Raw genomic sequence first — 19,776 nt, 5'->3', positions numbered from 1 at the left:
TTTTTAATTTAGGAAACCAGTTACATTATTCTCTTTTTTCCACAGAAATGGTAAATAAGCATTTCTCTTATTTTACACATCAGAAGTGTCAACTGCTGTTGCCTCTTGCTTGAGTTATCACTTCCTAATTCTGAGCAGTCCACAGGCACACATTTTTCTTTTCACCACTCCTTCAGGCCCTCACTACCACCTCAAATCCTCTCAATTCTCCTGGGAAAGAAACACAGCTACACAGTGACCCACTTGACCTTCCTACTACCAGAAGCTTTGTATTGTTCCCATGTGGACCTGGAAGAATGAGAAATGAAGTGAGAACAGGCTTCAGACAAGAGTAGCTCTGACCTTGTGCATTTTATGAGTTCGAGTAATGTTTATCCAGAAATTGCTATTCTATAAATTGGTTTTATATAAGAATAAAACCCAGTACATTAAACATGTCTTCACCTACACCTCATAACCCCCTTCACTCAGGCAAGAACCAGAAAGATGCACAGAGAGGATGCCCCTGTTTCAGGAGCTAGAATACATGGCAACAGAGCCTATGGGAAGAAATTGGGCGGGCAGGTGGAGAAGGCCACACATCCAGATGTGAATGAGAGGCACCTGCTTTAGCATTTCTGGCCTCACTCCCCTCAAAGGTTGTCCATCACCATAGTTAGCTGAGGTTGTATCAACACGGGGCACATTGAAACGATGGAGAGAGGAAACCTAGTGGGCCTCTCGAATCTGAGGCAGGATGGTGTAGATGTAGAAGCCTGAGGAGGTTCAGTCAGCCATGCAGAGAAGAAAAGCTGGCTTTGTCTTCAGGCTCTGGGTCTCTCTCTACTGGTCCACTGGCTGTCTTGAATAGACTTCCTGTGTGCACACTGTGGAAGGTTCCCAGGAGGTGCCTACTTTGCCAATGACACTCTTTCTTTCGGTTGCTCCCATTTCACAGAATTTAGTTTAGTGTGTTTTCACACACACACACACACACACACACACACACACACACACACACATGGCATACCAGTATTTGCTGGCCCGTAATTTATTTGACTACAGTGTGTGACTGTGAACTGAGAATGGGCTAAAAGTATTCTCTGACTAAAGGCAATCTCTTCATTTTTGACAGTTGAGGAAGCATCTATAGGGAACCCAGAAGGGGCATTCATGAAGGTGTTGCAGACCCGGAAGGAGAATAACAGCACTGAACTCATTATTGAACCAGAGACAGGCTATTCACACCAAGAAAATGCCAAGTACTCCAGCTCCATGGAAGAGGAGATCGACTTTAATGATGAAAGTGATGTTATGAGTGCCCTGAATTACATACTGCCATATTTCTCTGAGGGAAATCTGGAAGATGTAGTATCAACAATGTTACCATACATTAAACTGCTGTTTTCTCATGACCAAGATTCAGAGAGTTCCTTGGGATCTTTGCAGAATGATACACAAAGTATTCTTCCTACAAATGAATCTGAATCTGGTAACTTCACTAACAAAAATAAATTGAATAAACTTTATTTTCTGGAAAAGTTATTAGATGAAGAAATTGATGAGGTTAAAAAGGAAGAGGAAACTATACTACATAAGGAGAAGTCTAATAATTCAGGTAAAAAATTTAATCAACAAATATTTGGACAGAGTTGGGCACCTGCCCAGGTAGAGGAAAACAGTCTTGCAGAGATTGAGAAGGCAGAGAAACGACTCCACAGCCTGAACAGAGTGCTCAAGAGGACAGGAAGCATACGGAAAAGGCACTTTAAGGGAGTGAGTGACAAGAGCCCGTGGAATAAGCAGAGTGTCCAGACACCTGTGGAGAGTATTGCCAAAGACAGGCAGCTCAGGAGCCCACCCACAGCGGAGTTGCAGCAGCTCGGTCTGGTTCAGAAGCCCAGGATGTCAGTGGGAAATTCCTTCCACCCAGAGCCCTTGCTCAGAAAGGAGCATGGGGAGGCAGTGTCTTCTTCCACAGAACAGTCGCTGGTGGACAAGACTCCCACTACAAAATCGCTGTCTGAGTTCATAGACAGACGAAAAGACTTGTCTTACACCATTTTTGTTTTAGAAAGTGCAAATGCCAATGTGAAAAGAACGAAGGGGTCTAACCCTAGTTTACTGTCTGAAAAGAGACATAGAAACCTTAGGAAGAAAAAGTATCATTTCCGGTTGATTGCAAAGAGTCCAGCATCCTCTGCAGTGAGGAGCCTGGTAAATTCCCCTGCAGGAGGGGTCTTTTCATCTTTAGGAGACCTGAGTTATGCAGAAAAGCCTTTTGCACAATTAGATGCTGCCTTAGAACCTCCTTCCAAAAAACTTCTGGCTGCATCTGATATTGATGATATTGAAGAACACATCTTTGAACCCACCACCCCTATGTCTGAAGAACCTATATCAGAAAATATATTCCCTGAAATGACTGCTGTAGAGTCTTTTGGGCCCACATACGATTTAATTCCAACAGGTATCACTGTGCCTGAAGAAACTGCATCAGAAAATATACCCTCTGAGAATCCTATTGTAGAGTCTAATGTGCCTACCTCCGATTTAATTCCAACAGACATCACTGTGCCTGAAGAAGCTGCATCAGAAATTATACCCTCTGAGAATCCCATTGTAGAGTTTAATGTGCCTGCATCTGATTCAATTACAACTCTTCAGCAAGCCAGCAAGCCACAGTTAGACTTCATCTTGGGGACTGACTCCCATGAATTTGCTTACTCATTGCTGATGTCACCAGGTGAACGCTTTGAATCTCAGCTAAACCAGCAGCTGCGGCCCCTCATTCCCAACAACAATGTGAGAAGGCTTATTTCTCACGTTATCAGGACTTTGAAGATGGACTGCTCTGATCCCAGTGTACAACTGTCCTGTGCCAAGCTCATCTCCAAAACCGGCCTCCTGATGAAGCTTCTCAGTGAGCAACAAGAATTCAAGTTGTCCAGGGCTGACTGGGATACGGACCAGTGGAAAACTGAGAACTACATCAATGAGAGCCCAGAAACCAAAGGTGGACAGAAGGGTCTGGAACCAAGTCAGGTGAGGACAATGTTGGAACTGAGTCCCCTGTACCCTCTCAGTCATTTAAGCAGAAAGACTGGAGGCTTCTATTCCAAATCTTGTATTGTCCGCATAACTCTAGCCCAGCCAAGACAGTGGTTCTCACGATGGTTCTAAATTTATTGACAGAAGGCAACCTAAAACTCAAAACATAATAATTGCGTTATATAGGTAGCACATTTAATTTGGTATGTTCTTTTAAAATCTGCAAGCTACTAAAGTAGAAAACTTTTATTATTTTTTTCATATTGTCATTTTGGTTTATAGTGTTGGGGATTAAATTCAGGACCTTGTATACATAATATACAAGGACTTGATCACTAAACTATATACTGTAGCCCATAGTCTTGCTTTTGTTTATTGTGTTATTGGGGTATTTTGTTTTGTTTTGTTTGAGACAGGGTCTCACTATGTAGTTATATCTAGCCTAGAAATTGCTGTGTAGACCAGGCTGGCCTTGAACTTTCAGAGATTCACTTGCTTCTGTCTCCAGAGTGCTGGGATTAAGAGCCTCACCAAGCCCAGCTCTTAGTTTTATTGAGTCAATGTCTTTTTGTATAATCCAGGATATCCTAGAATTTACCTGGTGTTCTAGGTTGTCCTTGAACTTATGGCAGTCCTCATATCTTAACTTCCCAATTGCTAGGTTATATATAAGTTACCATTCACAAGCCCAAGAAGGAATTTTAAGCAATTAGCCTTCACTTTCTGTCATTCTTTTAATTTTATTATTATTTAATAGCCACACAAATGTCCATTCATTTATTTCATATATTCCAGCGCACAAAAGAAGTTCCGGGATACAGCTACAACAACAAAATCATCTTGGGAATATCTGTAACTGTAGTGTTGACAGTGTTGATTATCGTTTTCTGTCTCGTTGAGGTAAGGACAACAATACATTCCTGTGTCTAGCATGTGCCCGGTCTGTGTCATAGGTTTAGAGGCTGCGAACTGAAAATCTGAGCCACTGACCATCTCTGTCTACAAATAATGTCCCCGAGTGTCCACAGGTACTCTGTGAGGTCGGGCTCCTCAATGTCAGGTCATTATGTAACGTTCTGATTTGGTGTCAGCCTGGTGGTGTTGCTGTGAGAGGCTGTGGGAGCAGTGGAGAGTTCTCTGTCAGTGAGGATGGTGGAATTTTGAGGCTGGAAGGCAGAAATCAGCATGGGATCAGTTCATGACCTCCGGGAGGATGTCCTCTGGCCCCTGTACAGACAGCACCTCCACACCTAATGTGGTTGTGACCTCCAGGGAAATCTCTGTAAAGTCCTATATTGCTCTTTAGTGGTGTGTACTGTTCACCACTGTGCTGGAATTTATTCACATTTTCATTATTTTTTCTGCCAATTTAGATGATAGTCTGTGAGTAGAGTAAGCATGCCCAGTATTTTGCCTACAGAAGATAACAGTGGTATTCAAAGAAGAGAAATGACGCATTCCATCAATTCTACTATGAGGATGATAGAATTCAGTACTTATTAAAATAGCATCAGAGAAAGATGTTTTGTTACTTCTGTAGTCCTTGCTCTTAGGAAACAGAAGCAGGATGATCCATAGTTCACAGTCATTCTCAGCAATGTAGTGAATTCAGGCCAGGAATATATGAAATGCTATCTTAAAAAAAACAGATTAAATAGTAACAGACAGAGAAAAGCAATGGACAAACAGTGCAGGAACTGTTGGGGTCTGGGGTTTTATATGGCCTGTGCATGCTAAGCATGAGCTATATTCCTAGACACTTAAGACTTTTGAGTAATTTAATAATTTAGTCAATGGTGGAAAATGGAGTAAATGGTAAGAGAACAATTGTCTGACTGTTTTGTGGCCAAGTAATGAAAGCTTACTCCTTCTTACCTTAAAGAAACCATGCAAGAGAGAAAAAATAGCAGTGGTTTTAAAAATGAATGTGTGGGGGGAAGAGCTGTCTGTTTCCACTCCATAGGCAAAGGCCTTTGCTGGGTCTGGACGCTGTCTTCCACATCCTTCGGGATAGAAGGCTTGTGCCTGCTGAGTACAGCACAGAGTTCTCCATTCTTTGTCTGATCTAATCTCAGACTCCTCTGGGAAGAGCTTATCAGCCTCTTCTAGGGTGAAGAGCACCTAGGCCCAGTGGCCAAACCAAGAGTAAATCTCCCATTCATTCCCCTGATCCCTAAGCCTGCACCCGGACCCTTCACTGGTCAGTTTCGCCCCCTCAGAGACAAACAGGAAGTACTGGGAGTGTGAGAGTACTAGGAAACCATTGCAAACCACCCAAAGCGTTAATATATTTCGTGGTAAAACAACCCAGTGGAAAAGGAAAGTGTCTGTAGCCGAGGCCACTCATCTACCGGCCTGTGTCTCCTCCTGTATGAGTTATGGATGTTCTTGTTCTCAGGGTGTTGCCACCTCAGGGGACGCAGGCTCCTTCTGTACTACGTCCTAGCTCTTGTCTAGCACTGTTTTCTCATTTGTACATTTTCCCGCTGCCCCAGGAGAAAAGGAGCTTGAGACAGGGTTTCTATAGCCAGAACGACCTGGAATCCACTATGTACCTGAGGCTGACCTTCAGCTCCTGATCTTCCTGCCTCAGAATCACAGGCATGTGCCACCAAGTCCAGCTGGTGTGCTGACGTCTTTGTTTTGTGACTTTCTACCCTACTGACATTTCATATTACTTCCAGTATAGTTTTAGTTGATCTCGTCAGCATTTTGGTTGTCTGTTGTTTCCAATACAAATAGTAGTAGTTTTTCACCTGTCTTCCCAATTTAGTTTCCTTATTGTGTATTGAGCCCTTCTTGACAGGGCCACCCCGCAGCAGTGACAGAGGAGACCTCTGGCCAGGGCCACCCTATAACAGTGACAGAGGAGACCTCTGGACACCTTAGGCCACCCTGCAGCAGTGATAGAGGAGACCTCTGGACACCTTAGGCCACCCCGCAGCAGTGATAGAGGAGACCTCTGGCCAGGGCCACCCTATAGCAGTGACAGAGGAGACCTCTGGACACCTTAGGCCACCCCGCAGCAGTGACAGAGGAGACCTCTGGACACCTTAGGCCACCCCGCAGCAGTGGCAGAGGAGACCTCTGGCCAGGGCCACCCTATAGCAGTGACAGAGGAGACCTCTGGACACCTTAGGCCACCCCGCAGCAGTGACAGAGGAGACCTCTGGACACCTTAGGCCACCCCGCAGCAGTGATAGAGGAGACCTCTGGCCAGGGCCACCCTATAGCAGTGATAGAGGAGACCTCTGGCCAGGGCCACCCTATAGCAGTGATAGAGGAGACCTCTGGACAGGGCTACCCTATAGCAGTGATAGAGACATCTTGCTCTTGTTCTTGATCTCTTCAGCAGTGCACTTTTTAGGCTTTTGCTGTATACTTAGATGGAGTTAAAAATATTTTGAATCACCTGACCATGATAGTGCTTACTTTTAATTCCAGCACTCAGGAGGCAGAACGCTGTGAGTTCATGACCTGCCTGGCATACAAAGCTAGTTCCAGGACAGCCAGGACTGTTAAACAGAGAAACCCCATCTCAAAAAACAAAAAATTCATACTTTTAACAGAAATTATTTTTAGTAGGAAGTATTTGCTGAATTTTATCTAAAATAATCAGTATAATATATTAAGTGAAACCTAAAGAATGGTGTTGTGAAGAGACAAAGAAGGGCAGAATGGGCTCCTGAGCTCACTGAACAGGTAAGCCTTTAGGTAAGTAAAAGGAATTAGTAGATTTAGAAACAGAGGTCATTGTGATAAACAGAATTATGTTTTCTCCCCAAACAGGTTCATTCCCACAGAACAAAAGAGGAAGATGAAGTAAAGTCCATAGGGTAAATATGAGACCATCTTTCACAGAGAACATGAGAGTCAGCAGAGAACTTGGAACTCAGCTAATTCCCTCATCTGACAGGGAGAAGAAAGTTGCCAGAAAGAATATGATCCTCTCTGTTGTTTGCCTGGCTCCCAAAGAGGCCCCTGCCACTAGCATGGATGCCTCTGCTGCCACCAGGCCTTCAAAGAAAGAGGGTGAAATCAATAGGTTTAGGCTGCACCAGCTTTTGTTAGTGTTGTCTGCTCCAGCTAGAGACTTCAGAATTGGATGCTTTGGAGAAGAAGCAGGGGAGCCCAGAGTTAGAGTGCAGGGCTGTGAGTGTACAGAGGAGGAAAGTCCATATCCTCATCCTGTTGGTCACCTTTTGAGCCTCTTCTTTCTTTGAGTGACACAAACCTCATAGAACTATAGCTGGAGAGATTATGGACAATAGTTACCTTTCTTCTAAAGAGGAAATGAAGGACAGTGGCAGAAATGTCTGGTCCTGTGGTCACTCTCTGGGGCATGTCAGAAAGAGGACCAATTTCTACCCGGTGAAGCCCTTGTTTTTAGTTCCTCTCTGCTCAGGCTTTGGTCATATTTCACTTCAAATCTGTACAGCGTATATGTCTGGAAAGTATGCTGAGTTTCCTGATTGTCCTTGGATTCAGAAAAGATAACTAATGTGTGTGTTGGTTCTCGTCATGTACTTTACCGCTTTTTTGGAGACATGGTTTCACACTTAGGCTGGTCTGGACTCACTGTGTAGCCAAGACTGACCTCAACCTCACAGAGATCCGCCAGCCTCTGCCTCTCCACCTCTGGGATTAAAGGTATTATGCACCACTGCCTGACTGGCCTCAGAATCTTGTTTCAGCCTCCCAAGGATTGGAATCACAGGCATGATCCACCATGCACAGCTAACTGTGCCCTTTAAACTGCTCTTACAACTCCTCAGCAGAGGCAGGCTGCAGGGTGAAACCCTGTGAGTCTGTGAGCTGTGCTGTGGACTTGGGCTTTGTACTTGGAGGATAAAGCAGCTAGGCAAGCAGGAGCAGCCCCTCCCTCTCCTCAGCAAGTCTGCCTGTGAGAGCTGATCTGCAGGAGAGCAAAGGGCTCCTGCCCAGAGTGGCTTCTTCAGAGGGAGAAGTTGGTTCAGTGGAATAAGTGGGGCTACTGTCATGCTGGTGCCTCTGCTCCAGGACAATTCACAGGCAAAGATCTCCCCAGGGGCATTGTGGGGCCTTACAACAGCCAGATATGCATGGAATTGTTGTTAAGTCCCAGTGCTGGGGTGATCTTTGTTATGGGGAGAGCCGAGATGTCCCCAGACAACACCACACACACACACACACACACACACAGCACAGCACAATCACTAACTGTCTTCTGCATGTGTTTTCTTCCAAGGAGTAAGAAATGCTACAAGGACAGTGAGAGTCAGGTAAGCCCGAGACTCGGTGCTGTGGCTGGAGAAGGTGGGGCTAACAGAACTAATGTCTCCCTTTCTCTTTCCTAGGAAGGATTTTTCTGGCTAAGGTGGCCACAGTGGCTTAGGGATATGTATAGACCTCTTCACGACACACGCAAGAAAAACATAGCTCAGGATCTACAGGACAAGGAGTCCTCTGGAGAGGAGGAGATTTTCAAAAAGGATGTATCAAGGTAAATGTCTAGCTCAAATGAGGAGCTAAGGGCAAGATGCTCAGTGGCTCACAGATTTATTCGAACATGACATACGAAATAAGAGCATGCCTGAGGGAATGCAGGTCAAGGAGTCCTCTGCACAGGACGATATTACCATTCAAAATGTATCACGGTAAATGTCTAGCTCAAATGAGAAGCTAAGGTCAAGTTCCTCATTTCAAAGTTTGAAAGTCTTGGCATTGCTCTTCTTCCAGGGACATCAAGTTGGAAGTGATGCCGTCGGCCCTGAAACTGTCGGTCACTGAAGCAGAAGAGAGTGAAGGAGCTGATGACACTGAAGGCACAGAATGATCTGCTATCATTTATTAATAAATTGCTTTTTGTAAATTAATGAGTGTCAAAGGCCTTTGTACACAAGTAAATGAAAATCGATGTAGAGCAGTTGATATTGTGGGCCAGTAAAGATAGCTCATTGTGCTATATTCCTTTACACTGTGTGAATATATGTCACTGTGATTGGTTTAATAAAGAAGCTGACTAGCCTATAGTTAGGTGGGATAAGGTTAGGCGGGAGAACCAGACTAAGAGAATGCTGGGAAGAAGAAGCAGGAGGGGGCCTCAAGAGACGCCATGAGATACAGAGCAAGCAGAATGGAAAGTACGTACAGGAGGTAACGAGCCTTGGGGACAGCACATAGATTAATAGGAATGGATTAATTTAAGTTATAAGAGCTAGTCAAAAATAAGTCTAAGCTATTAGGCAAGCACTTATAATAGTATAATATTATGTCTTAGTGTGGCTATTTGGGAACGTTTGGCAGAACAGAGCTGATCTGTGGTCTTGACAGAAGCCTCCCCTTACAGCTCATTGTGTAAAAGCAGTTGCTATGCAAGCCTTGTGACCTGAGTGTGAAACAGAACCCAAGTAAATAAGAAAAATGTGGAGGTTTGAAGATGGCTCCCCTAGACTCATCTATTTGAATAATTGCATCCCAGTTGGTGGAACTGTTTGGAAAGGATTAAGGAGGGTGAGGCCTTGTTGGAAGAGATGTGTCGCTGGGGGGCTTGAGGGTTCAAAAGCCCAGGCAATTCCCAGTTCTCTCTCCTCTCCCTCTTCCCAATCCCCACATCCCTTTTACCCTCCTGCTCTCTCCTCCCCAATAATATTTTTTCTTTTTATTTATTCTTATACAGTGCATCCTAATCACAGCCTCCACTCCTCCCAGTCCTGTCCCTCCTGCCTGCCTACCCTCTGCTCCAGATCCACTGTTCCTCTGAGAAAAGAACAGGCCTCTCAAGGGTATCAAGTGCACACAGCATCACAAGATGCAGTAAGACTAGGCACAACCCTCATTAAGGCTGACAAGGCAACCCAGTAGGCAGGAAAGGGACCCAAGAGCAGTCAAAAGAGTCAGATACACCCCACTCCCGTTGTTAGGAGTTCCGCAAACACCCCAACTAAATAACCCCAGCATGTAATTAGAGGACCTGGCACAGACCCATGCAGGCTCTGAGACTGCTACTTCAGTCTCTGTGAGCCCCTGTGAGTCCTACTTAGCTGATTGTGTGGTCTGTGTTCTGGGGTCCTTGGCTCCTCTGGCTCCTACAATCTTTCCTGCCCCAAGCTCCCCCTAATGTTTGACTGTGGATCTCTGTATCTGCCCCTACCAGCTGCCTGAGGGAGCCTCTCTAAAGATGATTGGGCTAGGCACTGATCTAAAAGTATAGCAAAATATTGTTAGGAATCATTTCTTTGACTTTTTTTATCAGTTGTGAAGAAACCTTGTACCATGGGGAGGGGAGGCCTCTTGGACCACGGATCGGCACAGACAACACAGAAACACCTGCTATCACAGAAAGATTCTTTATTACGTGGTGAAGAAACAGCAGGTGCCCTTGCAGGTATCATTTTTAAGAAGAGAAAGAGGGGGGGGGGTGTCTATGTGAGAATGGGCTAGAATGTGGTGGTGTTTTGATTGGCCATGTTAATTAGGTGAACCAAAGGGGCTTTTCATTGCTAGACTTTGGTAGTCATGCTCGGGCATGAGTCTGACGTAAGAAAGTATTCAAATATGGGCTATATGGGTACTTTATGGCTAGCTTTACGGATACAATCTGTGGTTAACAAGGGAAAGGGGAGGGGAAGGTCTGCCACTGCCATATTTGACCGGGCTTGTTAGGGCTCAAGTTGTGTTTGTTCTTTCCTAGGTCTCTGAGCCATCCAGCTTTGGGTTCCTGGCCACACAAAATATACATTTGAGGGGTAGAGAGACGGTTCAGTATCTAAAAGCACTTGTTGCTCTTCCAAAGAACCTGGATTTGATTCCCAGCACCCACAAGGTGACTCAGTCTTACAACTCATTATAGGAGATCTGATGCCTGCTTCTGGCCTCCGTGGTACCAAGCATGTACGTGATGCCCAGACATACATGCAGGCAAAACATCCAAACACAAATCTTTTTAAAAAGATTAAGCCTTTGAATTGAAACTTTAGACTCTTTTTTTAAATTTATTTATTTATTAAAGATTTCTGCCTCCTCCCCACCACCGCCTCCCATTTCCCTCCCCCTCCCCCGATCAAGTCCCCCTCCCTCATCAGCTCAAAGAGCAATCAGGGTTCCCTGAACTGTGGGAAGTCCAAGGACCACCCACCTCCATCCAGGTCTAGTAAGGTGAGCATCCAAACTGCCTAGGCTCCCACAAAGCCAGTATGTGCAGTAGGATCAAAAACCCATTGCCATTGTTCTTGAGTTCTCAGTAGTCCTCATTGTCCGCTATGTTCAGCAAGTCCGGTTTTATCCCAGGCCTTTTCAGACCCAGGCCAGTTGGCCTTAGTGGGTTCCCAATAGAACATCCCCATTGTCTCAGTGTGTGGGTGCACCCCTCGCGGTCCTGAGTTCCTCGCTCGTGCTCTCTCTCCTTCTGCTCCTGATTTAGACCTTGAGATAGCTTTGCGCAGTGGCAGTATCGTAGCCAATGAGGTTTATCCGAGGCGCGATTATTGCTAATTGAAAACTTTTCCCAATACCCCGCCGGGAGGACTTGCAACTTTAGACTCTTGTATCGGGCAGTGAGACTGGAGTAGAAATATAAACTCAAATACCCGCTCTGAAGGGAGGGTGTGCAGGCCTGTGGAAGATTGGACCCTGCCCCTGCAACAGGCGCATGCCGGTCCCGGGAACCTAACCTTGCTTCTTGTTTGTTGTGTTTCTCCAGCCCCAGTACTAGCCTGAGGAAAATCGGATTTGGCCACTGCAGGCGCTGAGAGAGAGACCGATAGCCTAGGCTGCCTGCGCTGTGGTAGAAACTGACCGAAGGAGGGAAGGACAAGGTGGCCATACGTGGTCCGGCTGAGGGGCACGGGTCTAGAGCTGGAGGGCAGTGACCCAGAGTGACCCGTAGCCGGCCGCACTCCTCACGTTCACGTCTTGGGCCTCCCACGGCATTCTCTCTCTGTTCACAGAGTTCTCCCAGCTTGACCTTCTGTGTACAATCTGGGTCTTCCCGAACGCTGCAGGTGATGCCGGTTTCTACATCATCATCAAGTTTTACTGGGCGAGGGACACACAGAGAACCCCAAAGGCATGCGACCAGAAGCTTTTTTTTTTCTTCAGGTTTTCTGGAAGGTTATGTGATTTTATTGTGTTTTATATTTTATTTTATATTATATTTTATTTATAATTATATTTGATTTTGAGACAGGATTTCACTACGTAGCTCTGGCTGCCCTGGAACTTGCTTTGTAGACCAGGCTGACCTCGAACTCCAGAGACCCGCCTGTCTCTGTCTCATCAGTCCTGGGATTAATGGTGTGCACCACCACCGCCCAGCAGTTACATGATTCTTTTAAGGGTTCCTGGCCATGACTGTGGTGTGCCCAAGAGTACTCCTGTAGAATATTTCATATCAGTTTATGTTGTTATTTATTTTTTAAACTCTTCATCACAAAAATTTGGCTTCTATTGCGCACGTGTGTGTGTGTGTGTGTAGGTAGGTAGGTAGGTAGGCAGGCACAGAAGATGTGGAGCACGGATGTTGAGTCAGAGGATGACTTTATGGAATCAGTTTTCTCCTACCTTTACTTGGGTTATAGGAATTAAACTTAAGTCTTGAGGATTGCATTGACACGCTGCTGCTGACTTCTGTTATTTTTATGTGGGTTTAAAGTGTGAGTTTGACCAACTTTGTCACTTGTGACTTTATGTTCGTTACTCAGAATGCCTGTCTGAACTCTGATTCCCAGAAGATGGACAAAGCCGTGGTTCTTAACCTGGGGGTTGAAAGACCCTTTCCCAGGGAGTCACCTAAGGCCATTGGAAAACACAGATATTTACATCACAATTTATAGCAGTAGCAAAATTACAGTTAGGAAGTAGCAACAAAAATAATTTTATGGTTGAGGATCACCACAGCATGAGGAGCTATATTAAAGCCTTTGGAAGGTTGAGAACCAAGGTTTTAATACCTTAATGCCTTATAGAAGCCCTAATCCACATTAACCGGCAGTCCATTTTATTTTCCCAGAGATTTAGAACATCCCATTACGTCCCTCAATTCAACCACTTGACTGGCTGTTTTATCTTTCTATGTGCTGTTGACCTTGCTGCCTATTCTTGTTTGTATTGGTTCCTCATGGATTAAACCTTTATTGAGTTTGAGAACTCCACTCAGTTGTAATTACAAGTATGCTTGTCCTCTTTTGTATACTGTTAAGACCTTATTCCACTCTAGACCACCCACTTCCTAGAGTGGAAGTGACTACCTGAAGACGTTCTTTTATTTTTGGACTATGCTCTGCCTGTTCCTAGCCTAGATAGGTCTCATATCCGATGTGTGATGTTCTTCTGTTTCATTGGCCAATGATTAAAGCTATTTTGGCCAATGACCTAGCAGAGTAAAACCAGACTGGAAATCGGAACAGAGATAAAGAGAGAAAGTGGGCAGAATCTAAGAGAAGCCATGTTGCTGCTGAAGAAGGACATTAGAACCTTACTGGTAAGCCATAGTCTTCTGGCGATACACAGATTAATAGAAAAGGGTTAATTTAAGATGTAACAGTTAGTTAATTGAAGGGGCGTGGTCGATCAATATGTTAGAATTAACCAGACCAGCTTAATGTAATAGATTTAGTTTTAATAAACAGAAAAAAGGGACCTTACAAAACCAGGGTTCCAGTGACCAGGGGCGCAGGGAACAAAGAAGAGGAATCTGGATGTTTTTATCTTTTTCACTTGGCCTCAGGGGGACACACCCTAATCAAAATGTGATTGGACTTCCCCATCAGTTAATAAGAAGCTAGTGGCCAAACTGTTGTAATTAATATGGTTTCTGTGTGGTTATTCGGGTCCGGATGAATGCGCAGCCCCCACCTACGCAGATCCATTTAGATAGTATAGATAGTATTGGAAAGATTAGAAATCATGAAAAATTGTAATTAGTTCCTGGTACTGTTTAGATAGCAAACCCATTCCATAAACTCTAGGTTTTAAGAATTTCACAAGTTACTGGGTGGTGGTGGCTCACGCCTTTAATCCCAGCACTTGGAAGACAGAAACAGGAGAATTTCAGAATTCAAGGTCAGCCCGATCTACAGAATGAGTTCCAGGACAGTTAGGGCTATACAGAGAAACCCTGTCTTGAAACCAAAAAATAAAAAAGTAAGAATAATCTAAAAAAAATTACAAGTTAATCCCACTAAGAGCGATAAACTCAAGATATAGTCAAGAGGAAAAAGTGATCATATTAAGTCTATTTACTTGACATAGAGCCTTGGGTTACTCCCCCTCCTCCATTTGTTATCCAATTAGACTATAGATGTGTGCTATCCATATCGTTTTGCTATTTTTTTCATTTTTAAATACAGGAAATATTTTAAAGTAAAATCAAAAAATGTCTTCACCTTAAGAGTATTTATTTCATCCCCATCATCCCCATCAATGCCATGAAGGAAAATGATTGACAGCAAGAAATGTAAGGGCCTCAGTAAGAGATGACTCAGCAAGTAAATACTCCTGCTGCCAAGCCTGACAGCCTGAGTCAGAGTTCCAGAACCCACATGGTTGAAGAAGAAAATGTTCTGGGCTGGAGAGATGGCTCAGAGGCCTGCTCTTCCAAAGGTGCTGAGTTCAATTCCCAGCAACCACAGGGTGGCTCACAACCATCTGTAATGAGGTCTGGTGCCCTCTTCTGGCCTGCAGGCATACACATAGACAGAATATTGTATACATAATAAATAAATAAATAAATAAATTAATTAATTAATTAATTAATTTAAAAAAAGAAAATGTTCTGACAAGTTGTCCTCTGACTTCCACATGCACACTGAGGTATTTGCATGCACACGCCCAGATAGATAGATAGATAGATAGATAGATAGATAGATAGATAGATAGATGATTGATAGATATCTAGATAGATAGATGATGGATAGATAGATAGATGATGGATAGATAGATGATTGATAGATAGATAGATGATAGATAGATAGATAGATAGATAGATAGATAGATAGATAGATAGATAGATAGATAGATGATGGATAGAAAGATAGATGATAGATAGATGATAGATAGATGATGGATAGATAGATAGATAGATGATAGATAGATGATAGATAGATAGATGATGGATAGATAGATAGATGATTGATAGATATCTAGATAGATAGATAGATAGATAGATAGATGATAGATAGATAGATGATGGATAGATAGATAGATAGATATTATATTATGCAAAATAAACACGAGCCTTTCAAACATAAAATTACTTTCAAGTCCTGGTATGATGGGACTTGTAATCCCAACATTTAGGACTGGAAGCAAGAAAAGTCCAGGATAATCTGAGTTATATACAATACCCTGTCTCAAAACAAAACTAAACACTCATTGGCTGGAGAGATAGCTTAGTGGTTAAGAGCACTGGTTGTTCAATTTCCAGCATCAACATGGTGGCTCACAACCTTCTGTAGCTCTAGTCCTGAAGTGCCCAAGGGCACTAGGTACACATGTGGTACAGAAACATGCAGGCAAAACATTCATACTTTAAAAGACACTTATTTTTCAAATATTCTCAAATTATCACATGAAATACTGAATTTTTATATCACTGAAAATATATGCCAATAATTTTAAAACTCTTTAGGTATAAAGCCTGTGGGGAAAGTTCAAGATTAGATCTAAGGAAATAAACTTGCAATTATTTCTTCTTTCTTGTCTTGAAATGTATCTTACTGGTAAAAATAACTTGTTAAAATTAATATCATCTAAAGTTATTTTTATTGGATTTCTTTTTAGGTCTATTTTCTTTAACTTTTTTTTTTGTTTTTCTGTTTTTTTTTTTTGTTTCTACAGCCTAGCCAAAGCTTCCCCTTCCCCACAGTAATTATTTCTTCTAAGTACTGACAAAGAATTGCAATGCAAAGAAACGTGATAAAAACACTTTGCCTTAAGAAAACCTGCTGGGAAAAAAGAAAAAAAAGAAGAAGAAAAAGAAAAAAAAAAAGAAAAGCTACTGGGAGCTGGGTGGTGGTGGCAGCGGCAGCGCGCACGCCTTTAATCCCACCATTTGGGAGGCAGAGGCAGGTGGATTTCTGTGAGTTCAAGACAAACCTAGCCTACAAAACAAGTTCCAGGACAGCTAGGATTGTTATACAGAGAAACCTTGTCTTGGAAAAAAAGAAAATCTATTAGGTGTTGGGCTCCTTGGTGCACACTTTTAAACCCAGTACTGGGAGGCAGAAGCAGGCCTTCTCTGTGAGTTCCCAAGTCCAGCCTAGGCTACAAAGTGAGACCCTGTCTCAAAAAAAACCAAAAACCAAAAAAACAAAACAAAAAACAACAACAACTTTTTTTAAAAGACAGGGTTTCACGTAAAACAGCCTGACCACCACTGCTACGTAACAGAGTAACCTTGAACTCCTGAGCCTCCTGCCTGGTTTGTATCTTGATGAGGAGGAGCTATAAGTCCAACCCTAAGTAAATGTCGTACACATTCTTTCAGATGGGTGTTGCATGGACTAAAAGAAACTGAAGGCTTGGAATTAGCTAGCAATAGGAAATAATCAAGAATACAGAAAAGAACACCATCAATGGGAATAAAGAGAAACAAATTTAAAAAAACAAAACAGGAATCGAAGTTCTTAAATAGACAAGGTACAGGAAGACACAATTTGGGCAGATCTAGCAGTCTACCCAGAAAGGTTCACAGGAAACGATGCCAATTTTCTACCGCTTCAAAACAAACTGTACTAAAACCTGACTGTCTAGAACTGAAATCATTTCTCTGCCACAACTCTGGATGTTGTCTGGCTAGGTGGCTCTCATTTGCAGCTCTCCAAAGCTAGAGTCCACTTTGTCTGAGTAAGTGATGGTTCAACAGGGCTGCATGTCCACGATAACCTACTTACACTATGCTCTTTTCACTTACACTGAAAACAACCAAACAGAAAACGATTGATTGCAGGTGAGATGGGTCCCATGTAGCCTAGGATGGCTTCAATGTCCTGTGTACTCAAGGGCACCCTTCAATTCCTGAATCTCCTGCCTTTACCTCCCAAATACTGGAATTTATTTATTATTTAATTTTTGGTTTTTTCCAGACAGGGTTTCTCTGTGGTTTTGGAGCCTGTCCTGGAACTTGCTCTGTGGACCAGGCTGGCCTTGAACTCACAGAGATCCACCTGCCTCTGCCTCCCGAGTGCTGGGATTAAAGGAAGGCAACACCACTGCCCAGTTAATTTTTTCCGCTTCACGAATTTGAGTGTCATCCTTGCCCAGGGGCCATGCTAATCGTCTCTGTATCGTTCCAATTTTAGTATAGGCGCTCCCAAGCGAGCACTTATTTTTTTTTAAAGATTTACTTTTATTCTATGAGTGTTTGCCTTCATGTATGTGTGTGCATCACATAAGTACCTGGTTCCTATGGAGGCCAGAAAAATTAGTTGGATCCCCTGCAACTTAAGGTACAGAAGGCTGTGAGCTGCCACGTGGGTGCTGGGAATTGAACCCAGGTCCTCTGCAAGAGCAGCCAGTACTCTTACTGCTGAACCATCTCTACGGTTTCAAGTGCTGGAACCTCAGTTATGTCACTAATTTATCTCTTAATATATAATTACATTAGAAATAAGAACTTGATTTTAGGAGGTTAGAGAGATGGCTCAGCAACTGAGAGTACGGGATGCTCTTCCAGGGGACCTGGGTTCAATTCCCAGCACCCACACCAGCAGCTCACAACTGTTCATAACTCCAGTTCCAGGAGACCTGACACCTTCACACAAATGTGCATATAAAGTAGAAATAATTTTTTAAAAAACCCTTGATTTTATTGCTAAAATGGCAGTTGATGCTAGTTGTTTACTGAGTTTAGCTAACGCTGTTCATTGAAGTGCCTACACATCTGTAAACAGCCTACAGTAGACAAACTTCTCACACAGTTACCTAGGACTTTTAAAAAGTGCATGTTCTAGCCAGGCCTAGCCTCCTATCCTGTAAGCTTAGCTACTCAGGAGGCCGAAATAAGAGCATCTCCAGTTAAAGGCTAATCTTGACAATGTGGATGAGAAGTTGGTTTTGTTTTGTTCAAGGTCAAGGATGTAACTCAGTGGTAGGGCACTGAGTGGAGGGGTCAACCTGCAGTAAAAATAAACCAAAATAAGGAGTGAGTGTCGCAGTGAGGGGATGCAGCATTGCTGCTACCTATGGTGCTGCATTGGTTAAATCAGTAATTAGCTGTTAGATCGAGAGCCAACTGTACCCCACCTTGTTAAAAGAGAGAAATTATTTATTTTAAAGTACTGCAACATTTATCTTCCTAAGTTTACAACACAGTTCAAACACTTGAATCGGGAGCTCAGAAGCATGTTCCGAATTTGACTGCATAGGATATCATCTAGTGCGAGGGCATCTACAGGAAACCAATGTATGAAGGACACAATCATGTGAATCACAGCGAGACCTATCAATCCCAACATGACTGGGGCACAGTGGCGACTCCTTTAATCCCAGCACTCCCAGTAGGCGGACCTCTGAGCTCCAGGCCAGTCAGGGCTACCCAGTCTGTTTTTTGAGGTTTTTGTGTGTGTGTGTGTGTGTGTGTACAGCATTCCTTCCATGTGTGCCCACAAGCCAGAAGGGAGCACCAGGTCTCATTATAGATGGTTGTGAGCCACCAGGTGGCTGCTGGGAATTGAACTCAGGACCTCTGGAAGAGCAGTCAGTGCTCTTAACCTCTGAACCATCTCCCCAGCCCCCCAGTCTGTTTTGAAAAGCCAAAAACAAGCTCCCTTCCCCCCACCAAAAAAAATACGTAGGTATTTTATGACTTCTACTTTCAGGTACTTTTCTTTTGGTGCAGGAAAAGCACTGGATTTAAAGAAAAGTTGACTTTTTAAAATGAATCTCTAGTCACTTGGTTTCTTTTATTCTTTTGCTTTTTTTTTTTTTTTAATTCCCAAGTGCTGGGACTATGTTTCACCACCACTTGGCTGATGGGGAGGGCAACTTACTAAGCCATTTTATTTACTTTTGTCTTCATTACCATTTTTTTCTTCCTAAGAACTAGTGTACTAGGGCTGGAGAGATGGCTCAGTGGTTAAGAGCACTGACTACTCTCCCAGAGGACCCAGGTTCAATTCCCGGTATCTACATGGCAGCTCACAATTGCTTTAACTCCTGATACTCCCACACAGATATACATGCAAGGAAAAACAAAATGCATCTTAAAAAAAATACTAGTGTACTTCCTATTATTGAACCAGTTAGTTTTGCCATTATACTTTTTTTTATTTTTCCATTCAAAAAATTTACACTTCTTCCCCTCCTCCCATTCCCCTCCCACTCCCCCACTCCCCCTCCTCCGTCCCTCTCCCTCCTTAAGAGAGGGCAGGGAACCCTGCCCTGTGGGAAGTCCACCCCCCACCACATCCAGTCCTAGGAAGCTTTGCATCCAAATAGACAAATAGACTAGGGTCCCAAAAAGCCATTGATAAAGGCACTGGGACTTGTTTCTGCTGCATTATACTTTTCTTTTTGAGCCTCAATTTATATGGCTTTTGTCATAACTTCTCTTTACATAACTGCTTGTTTTTTGTCCTTTATCTTGCAATTTCTTATTTTTGAAAGTAGGTAGGATATAACCTTGAGTTCTCCCTCCATTCTTCTGAATGAGAATAATTTTTATATTTTCTTAAGTTACACATAAAAATCATAAAGTAATAGAATGCTTAAAAACTCACTTTCCATCTCACTACATAGAATGGAAGTCAAATGGACACCTGAAATACC

The 19,776-nt window shown here is 43.3% G+C and overlaps 1 protein-coding gene, 1 non-coding gene and 1 pseudogene across 4 annotated transcripts in view; 2 read left to right on the top strand and 1 right to left on the bottom strand.

Moving 5' to 3' along the window:
* The window catches only part of LOC142859965 (uncharacterized), a 95,116-nt gene extending 86,203 nt beyond the window's left edge, over positions 1-8,913 (top strand). For 2 of the 3 annotated variants that reach the window (XM_075990614.1, XM_075990615.1), the window contains 6 exons: positions 1,115-3,024; positions 3,826-3,930; positions 6,820-6,866; positions 8,258-8,291; positions 8,367-8,512; positions 8,749-8,913. In XM_075990614.1, coding sequence (XP_075846729.1) covers positions 1,115-3,024; positions 3,826-3,930; positions 6,820-6,866; positions 8,258-8,291; positions 8,367-8,512; positions 8,749-8,845 — 2,339 coding nt within the window. In that variant the 3' untranslated portion in view covers positions 8,846-8,913. Of the gene's footprint in view, positions 1-1,114; positions 3,025-3,825; positions 3,931-6,819; positions 7,681-8,257; positions 8,292-8,366; positions 8,513-8,748 lie in introns of those variants that run through there. The other variant, XR_012912281.1, reaches the window with a different exon arrangement.
* A 2,528-nt stretch (positions 8,914-11,441) lies between these two features.
* LOC142832108 (U4 spliceosomal RNA) lies at positions 11,442-11,565 on the top strand (annotated as a pseudogene).
* Positions 11,566-17,226: 5,661 nt separating this feature from the next.
* LOC142832118 (U6 spliceosomal RNA) lies at positions 17,227-17,332 on the bottom strand. Its single transcript, XR_012907195.1, has one exon. It is a non-coding gene; the product is annotated as a U6 spliceosomal RNA (small nuclear RNA).
* Positions 17,333-19,776: the final 2,444 nt, after the last annotated feature.

The sequence above is a fragment of the Microtus pennsylvanicus genome, chromosome 11 (assembly GCF_037038515.1).
Source record: "Microtus pennsylvanicus isolate mMicPen1 chromosome 11, mMicPen1.hap1, whole genome shotgun sequence".
Taxonomy (NCBI): domain Eukaryota; kingdom Metazoa; phylum Chordata; class Mammalia; order Rodentia; family Cricetidae; genus Microtus; species Microtus pennsylvanicus.
This window is presented reverse-complemented; position numbering and strand designations above follow the sequence as displayed.